The sequence below is a fragment of the Platichthys flesus genome, chromosome 3 (assembly GCF_949316205.1).
Source record: "Platichthys flesus chromosome 3, fPlaFle2.1, whole genome shotgun sequence".
NCBI lineage: Eukaryota > Metazoa > Chordata > Actinopteri > Pleuronectiformes > Pleuronectidae > Platichthys > Platichthys flesus.
Genome location: NC_084947.1, coordinates 674,188 through 682,280, shown reverse-complemented (window position 1 = coordinate 682,280; position 8,093 = coordinate 674,188). Strand labels below are relative to the sequence as shown.

The following is an 8,093-nucleotide window of genomic DNA, read 5'->3' as shown; positions in this document are numbered from 1 at the left end:
ACTTTAAAAGATACAACATCAGCTGCACCAGTCGTTACAAGACGATCACATGTTCAGCTGTCCCCATCGGCTGATCTTCAATCTGACCCGTGGCGCTGAAACTATCTCCTGGTTGTTATTTCTATTTGAGCAAAAGCCACTGCCCTGTGTTTTCTATGTGCACTGCAACCACACACACACACACACACACACACACAAACACACACACGTGGAACCACAGCTCGGAGAAAGAGTCTGTCACTGCTACTCACCTCTGTGGACTCAGTTTCCCACAATGCACCGCTCTCACGCTGAATGGAAGAAAACTGTTGCACCGATGAAGTGAGAGAGAAACTGGGACCTGTCGTACAAACGTAAAAACATTTCTATTGAACTTTGAAAAACAAACGAGGGCGTTCAGCTTCAGCCCTACGAAGAACCCTAATCAGAGCAGAACCCTAATCAGAGCAGAACCCTAACCAGAGCAGAACCCTAATCAGAGCAGAACCCTAATCAGAGCAGAACCCTAATCAGAGCAGAACCCTAATCAGAGCAGAACCCTAATCAGAGCAGAACCCTAATCAGAGAAGAACCCTAATCAGAGAAGAACCCTAATCAGAGCAGAACCCTAATCAGAGCAGAACCCTAATCAGAGCAGAACCCTAACCAGAGCAGAACCCTAACCAGAGCAGAACCCTAATCAGAGCAGAACCCTAATCAGAGCAGAACCCTAATCAGAGCAGAACCCTAATCAGAGCAGAACCCTAATCAGAGCAGAACCCTAATCAGAGAAGAACCCTAATCAGAGCAGAACCCTAATCAGAGCAGAACCCTAATCAGAGCAGAACCCTAACCAGAGCAGAACCCTAATCAGACCAGAACCCTAATCAGAGCAGAACCCTAATCAGAGCAGAACCCTAATCAGAGCAGAACCCTAATCAGAGAAGAACCCTAATCAGAGCAGAACCCTAATCAGAGCAGAACCCTAATCAGAGCAGAACCCTAACCAGAGCAGAACCCTAATCAGAGCAGAACCCTAATCAGAGCAGAACCCTAATCAGAGCAGAACCCTAATCAGAGCAGAACCCTAATCAGAGCAGAACCCTCATCAGAGCAGAATCCTAACCAGAGCAGAACCCTAACCAGAGCAGAACCCTAATCAGAGCAGAACCCTAATCAGAGCAGAACCCTAATCAGAGCAGAACCCTAATCAGAGCAGAACCCTAATCAGACCAGAACCCTAATCAGAGCCCTTCGCAGGGTTAGGGTTAGGATTAGGGTCTGCCTTACACAGAACCCTAATCAGAGCGGACCCCTAATCAGACAAGAACCCTAATCAGAGCCCTACGCAGAACCCTTTGTAGAACCTTACACAGAACCCTGACCTTTCTGAACAGGGTCCATCGAGCTGTTGTCCTAAAATGTAACATTGACCTTTGCAAACAAACCAAATGAAAACTAAAAGTGGCCTTTGGTGAAGACGCAGATGTAAATAATCATTTCAGCTTCACCCACTTTAATTCACTGAGAGATCGAGAGCGCCCTCTAGATGAATTTCGGCCGATTGTGGTACAGCAGTGTTAACAGGGAGTGGGCTCTGGAGTAATCCATCGTCTTTATAGAGAACTCCGACTCGACCCCAGCGTCACGACTCAACTCCGTCTCTACGCAGCTCTGGGTCGTCCAATCAGCAGCTTGTAAACATTTACTGTTGCTTAGTGACCAAATGATGTGCAGCTTTTTATCAACACGTAGAAAAATGACCGGTTTGTTTTGAATCAAACAAATCGAACATGTAAAATCCTGAGGGTTGAGAAAAAATGTTTTTAACCGTAAAAGAGACGAAACGTCTTCCTGGACTTTTCTGAACCGAAGGACAACAGGCGATCAGAGGACGTTGATTACAGAGCTCAGCGGGGGGGGGGGGGGCTTCAGTCTCCACCTCAGAACTGAGGTTTAATTGAACTTCCTGTGTCCACCAGCACCAGATCGGACCTCCACACGTGTTTGATCTGAAGCTGCATGAAAACACACGTTGACCAGGAACATGGAGGATTTTCTTTTACTGAGTCATTTAGATTTTTTGGAGTTTGGCGAAGTTTCACTTATTTTTATGCTGTGGCGACTTTTCTCTCACAAACTAACAAACATCAGCTGCCATCATATAAAACATTATTGAGACTTTAACTATGTCAGTTTCTGTTTATTATAATAAAAGATGATCTAACGATTGAAAAAGGAATTATTAGACTTTTTGAACTGGATATATTTTCCTACAGTACTTTTATTTTGGCAGTGCGGCATTGGTCCTTCCTGTCCCTCCTGATCTGATGACGTCATGTTTCAAGTTATTTACACTGAGTGTTTGTATTGTTGTGATTTATTGAAGCTGAAATGAGACGTGAGCTCGATCTCGCTGCAGTGTCACTGTCATGGCGACACCCTGTATCACTGCTGCCTCACCTCGCCGCCACGCCCCCCCCCCACGTGCTTCCTGTGTCTGTGGAACAAAAAGACTGAACATCAAAACAAAAAAGAGTTTGTTTTTGGAGTGAACGCACATTAGTCACTTTACGTCTCGAGATGATTGACTTTGTTCTCTCTTTGATGACACTGAGAGGATTCACGCTTTGTTCTGATTGGTTGAGTTTTCCTTCGAGACAGGAAGTGGGTGACTAACACCATGACGACACAAAGATTGTTCCGTGTTTATTTTTTTTTCCTTTTTGTAGATTTTCAAGTGATTTATTCTGTTGGTATAGAATTATTTTAAGCATCTGATTGGCTGATGAATCTGCTGTATGCATGATGTCACCTTGACGATGTCAGACTTTTGTTTCAATGGATGATGTAACCACACTGTCAGTTACATAGTCAGAGGTCGACCTGCAGCTGATGATGTCATGAATAACTGCAGCTGGATGCAGGTGATGTAACAGGTGATGTCACAGGTGATGTAATAACAGGTGATGTAACAGGTGATGTAACAGGTGATGTCACAGGTGATGTAATAACAGGTGATGTAACAGGTGATGTAACAGGTGAATGGTGACGTGAGTGAATAACATGAGTTACAATAAAGAGCGTTTCTCTTTTGCTTTGAGCAGAAACTGTTTAACTTCATTCATTTCACCGGCTTCACATCATCCACTACCGTTTAGGTCACGCCCACTCTACGCTCTGATTGGTCGGCTGTGACGTGGTGAGAGAGGAACCAGGAAGTGAACTTCTCTTTCGGCTCTGTGAACTTCTTCGAGGAGAGAAACTGACACTGAACAATTTTCTGGCCATTTATGAAACATCTTGATCGCCCCCTGGTGGCTGGCTTCAGTATAGGTCATGACTCCCTCCTCCTCCATGTTAGCAGTTGGGACATGCATCAAACAAACAAAAATCAAAGTCAACATTTTTAGATGTTTTATAGTCAGATGAAACAGAGTTCTCTTTATAACTGCTCATGTGTGTGGTTTGTATAAAAGTTTTAAACATTTACTGAACTGATGTTATTTTTTCATAATCTTGGTTTTACACGATCAACTTTTTTCAAAATGAAAGCCCAGTAGTTCTACTCAATAGAAAGCACGACAGCATTAAAACCAATGGGCCTTAACTTTGAAACAGACAGACGGTGCTTCTGTGAATTTTGCTGCCATGACAGAGATCAGCACTGAAATGTCTGTAAGGTGAAATCAAATAAATATATAAAAATTTGATTCATATTGAACAAATTACGTCTTCAAATTGCACCAAATATGAAACTAAAGGTCCCTGGGACATTAACAACACACGTGGTAAGTGTGAAGGTGAAGAGTTCACGAATCACAGAAACTCACAGGAAACAAGAGCGACAACACAAAAGTTCACTTTTACACTTATGATGAAAACTCTGTCCCTCTCTCTCTCTCTCTCTGTATGTCTCTCCACCTCTCTCTCTCCACCTCTCTCTCCCTCTCTCCCTCTCTCTCCCCCTCTCTCTCTCTCTCCCTCCCCCTCTCCCTCTCCCTCTCCCTATCTCCCCCCCTCTCTCTCTCTCTCCCTCTCCCCCCCTCTCTCTCTGTCTCTCTCTCTCTCTCTCTCTCTCTCTCTTTCTCTCTCTCTCTCTCTCTCTCTCTCTCTCTCTCTCGCTCTCTCTCCATACATAATGAGTGTGTTGGTCCGTCCTTCCCCTCCTCCTCTCTCCCTCCCTCCCTCTCCTCCTCCTCCTCCTCCCTCCTGTGTGGCCTGTCAGACCTCGGGGAGTTTGACGGAGCAGATCTGAGTTATGAGCTGGAGATCAGCAGCGACTGAGACGAGCAGCGGACATGGACAAACAGAAAGGTACTGAGCCAAATATTCACACATCATATCAAAATCATCCGAATCTTCCATATGAAGAAAAATCACATTACAATTCAAACTTTACATTTGAAAATACATTTACTTTCAACACAATCTTGAATTCAATTAACTTTTAACTTGACGTGTGAAAACACAAAGGTCACATTTGATTTTTGAAGAGGCTTTAAAGGTTTTTATTCCATCATGAAACTACTACTATTTAAGTAGTACTTTGATTTTCCTGTGAGTGTTTGTATTTAATGTCACTTACTCCTGCTGCTCCGGAAAACTTGAGTGACTTTATATTTAGAATCTTTCAGTGATTAAGTATAAATTTGAATAAAGATGTAGTTTCATAAACTGAGGAGAATATAAATTATATTAGCGAGACACAAACTTTAATCTCATCATCATTTAATAATAAGACACTTTACTCTGAAACAGTTGGTTCTGCGCTGAGCTCTTTTGATGCTTTTGATTTTGAGATAAGGAATTATCAGAGTAAGTGAATAAGTTGAGAGGTCTCACTCTGATCTAAAATGCACAGATCAAAGTTATTCATGTAAACACCAGTGTCTTATGGTTTGTAAACTGTAAACTACAGCGACGCACCGGAAACACTCATCTGGGCTCTTCCTCCTCCTCCTCCTCCTCCTCCTCCTCGTCATCATCATCACTTCCTCCTCTTGCTGTTCTCAGGAGACTGAGCTAATAGTCTGTTTAGATTCAGTAGGGCTCACTGAGTGTGTGTGTGTGTGTGTGTGTGTGTGTGTGCGTGTGTTTGTGTTAGTCTGACTCCGGTTGTCATTAGTTTGAGATTGATGACGTTTCAAATCAACATTTAAGACCTTTTAACAAATATAGAAAAACATTCATTCATGTTTGTTCTTTTATTTTAATCATTATTTGTTGACACAAACAACCAGCACACAATGACTTGCCTTACTAACTCACTTCATCACTTTACCAGTGTAGTAACCTCACATGACCAGACACCATTTACATTACATTACATTACATTACATTACATTACATCCTCCATAGAAATAAATCAGAATCAAACTCAACACAACTACAACTCGTACAAACACGAACAAACCAAATTAAAACAATTCATTCATATTTGATCTAGTTGAATTACACATGACAGTCTTCGACGTCCAGTTGTGTATAACAATAAATCTTAGTAATATGATATCAAAGTGAACGTGCCCTGGACACACTGAACCAGGAGCAGTACCAGGGCCCCGAGGAGGCAAAGGGCCCCTGGACCTGAGCCTCAGTACGAAGTTAAAGGAGAAACATTTCTTATTTCAAAGTGACAGAGCTGAAAGAACAATTTCAGAGAAGGAACCAGCACAAAGTCCCAGCAGCCGTGACAGAAGACACAGTGTCCCCCATCGTCCCCTCGTCCATCCAGGACCTGAACGCAGATTTGACAACACAGCGAGCTAATTCAAAACTAATAACAAATGAATTCATTGACCTTTTGTGACCTCTACGACTCACTGAGTTCCTGAACAACTGTTTCCTGACTGATTCAAGACTGAGCTCATTTCACTGCTGCACCTTCACAGATCACATTTAACACTTGAACATAAGACTGAAGCTTGTAATTCATCTCCATGATTTTCTGATCCAGCTGTTCCTCTTTCATACGTGTTAAAGACGTACGAGTTCATTTGCTGCAGACGAGTCAGTAAGGATGAGGAATCTCTGCTGATTGGACGAGAAGCTCGTCAGTTTGAGGAAACGGCAAATCAGTAAATGTTTCTGCTCGTCTATATTTAACGAGCAGAAGATGAAAGAGAAAGCTGCTCCACACCCAACACAAACACACACACACAAACACACACAAACACACACACACACACACACACACACACACACACACACACACACACACACACACTGTGGTAGGAGGTATGTCTAATGTGAGGGTGGGGGTTTCATGGTGAACTAGCTCATGTCACTTAAACACACACACACACACACGATGATCTTTACTTTATTTATTTAAAAGCAGCTTTATTAACATATACACAGTCTGTCCCTTCAAAGACTCTCATTGTGAAAATATGTGACTGTTAAAAAACAACAGAAACATTTGGCAGCACGAACTGAATTCATGTTTATTTGTTTGTTGTTGTTGTCTTTGATTGATTCAACACTGGACCTGATTCACAGTCTGTGTTTTCTACAACATCAAACAACATCAAAGCCACAGACAGGAAGTGATGTTGATCAGATAAGAAGTGTTCAGGAGCTTAAATGCTTCATGTCTCTGTCTTCATGTCTCTGTCCTCTGGTCTCTGTTATCTCATGTCTTATAGTCTCTGTCTCTATGTCTCTGTCTCCATTTCTCTGTCCGTCTGATGTCTCTGTCGTCTCTGTCTTATAGTCTCTGTCTCTATGTCTCTGTGGTGTTGTGATTGTCATCTTGTCTCTGTGTTGTTGTTGACGTGTGTGTGGGGGGGGTGGTATGTGCCGCTCGGTGCTTAAAGCAGCAGCGTCTCGATAAGCAGAGCGTCAGGATCCTTTAAATCAGCAGAGACGAGTTAATGAGACAACATGGTCGTCCCACTCATCTGACTGTGAATGGCCTCAGTCTGTCTGTGTGAATGGAGCTTCATTAAATCCTCCTCTGACTTCAGACTCATTCACTCAACAGAAAACAACGCGAGTTCTAAATACATAAACTATAAAACCATCATCTTATTCAGAAAAATGAAATAATGTGTGGATGGTGGTGTTTGAAGGAGTCTGTCAGGAGGTTCCAGTTTACCTTGCTGATGTTCTGATGGTCGTGAGGAGGTTCTATTATTTGTCCACTAAACACTGAAGTGGTAATGTAAGTGGTTGTAGAGGTGGTTTGAGTGGTTCTAATGCTCATGTGAGAGGTTCCACACGTCTTCGAGGAGGTTTTGGGGGTTCTTGACATGGTTTTATTCATCCAACCGGTTCTGATGGTCATATTGGAGATTCTTGTGTTCCTTGATGATGTTCTAATGGTTTGGGAAGTTCTATTTGTCCTTCAGGACATTGAAGTTGCTACACACATCATTCTAGAGGTGGTTTGAGTGGCTCTAGTGGTCAGGTGAGTGATCTTCTCGGACGGTCCAGTGGGCACAGAGGAGGTGTGGGGGGTTATTAAACTGGATGTATTTGTCCATAAGACGTTTATGAAGTTTTTATGTTCTTTAACGATACTCTAATGTTCAAAGTTCTAGAGTTCATGGTGGTTCTTCTAGTGAACCTTTGTCAACAGCGTTCCTCAGCCATACAGGATATTTTATGGTCATTCACGATGTTCTAGTGAGGATCAAGGACGTTCTCTCTGTGTCATTGAGGTGCTTTTAGTTCGTTTTTTAAGAAGTTGTGCCTGAGCAGGTTCTGAGGGCCCTTCATGTGGTCGTAGGGGCCATAAAGGTGGTTCTCCTGTTCCTTTTGGAGGTTCTATCGGTAAATAAGGTTGTTTGGTCCTGGAGGTGGTTCTTGTGGTCAGTGAAGAGGGTTCAATGTACTTTTGATGGTCAAGAAGTTTTATAAGGGGTTCTTTATAAGGTTCTATTAGGTTCTAGGGGTCTTAAGCAGGCTTTATGGGTCCACTGAAAGGTTGACATGGTCTCCAAGGAGGTCCTACTGGCTCTGTAGATGGTTCGTTTTGTCCTTTCAGATGTTTGGAAGAGGAGGTTTCTTCAGATGTCCATTAAGAGGGTTTTAAGGGTCATTGTGGACTATTGGTCCTTCAGGATACTCCAGTGGCCTTTTGTTCCAGTGTTGGTCATAGAAAACGT

At 42.7% G+C, this 8,093-nt stretch overlaps 1 protein-coding gene and 1 long non-coding RNA gene across 2 annotated transcripts in view; both read left to right on the top strand.

The window, feature by feature from the left end:
- Window positions 1–895: 895 nt before the first annotated feature.
- LOC133935405 (uncharacterized) lies at window positions 896–3,089 on the top strand. The gene is made up of 2 exons (XR_009913554.1): window positions 896–2,918; window positions 2,958–3,089. It is a non-coding gene; the product is annotated as an uncharacterized LOC133935405 (long non-coding RNA).
- A 1,115-nt stretch (window positions 3,090–4,204) lies between these two features.
- The window catches only part of si:dkey-220o5.5 (actin filament-associated protein 1-like 2), a 30,620-nt gene continuing 26,731 nt past the window's right edge, over window positions 4,205–8,093 (top strand). Inside the window, exon 1 of the mRNA XM_062384831.1 lies at window positions 4,205–4,296. Within this exon, the coding sequence (XP_062240815.1) occupies window positions 4,281–4,296 (16 nt within the window). The 5' untranslated portion in view covers window positions 4,205–4,280. The remainder of the gene's footprint in view (window positions 4,297–8,093) is intronic.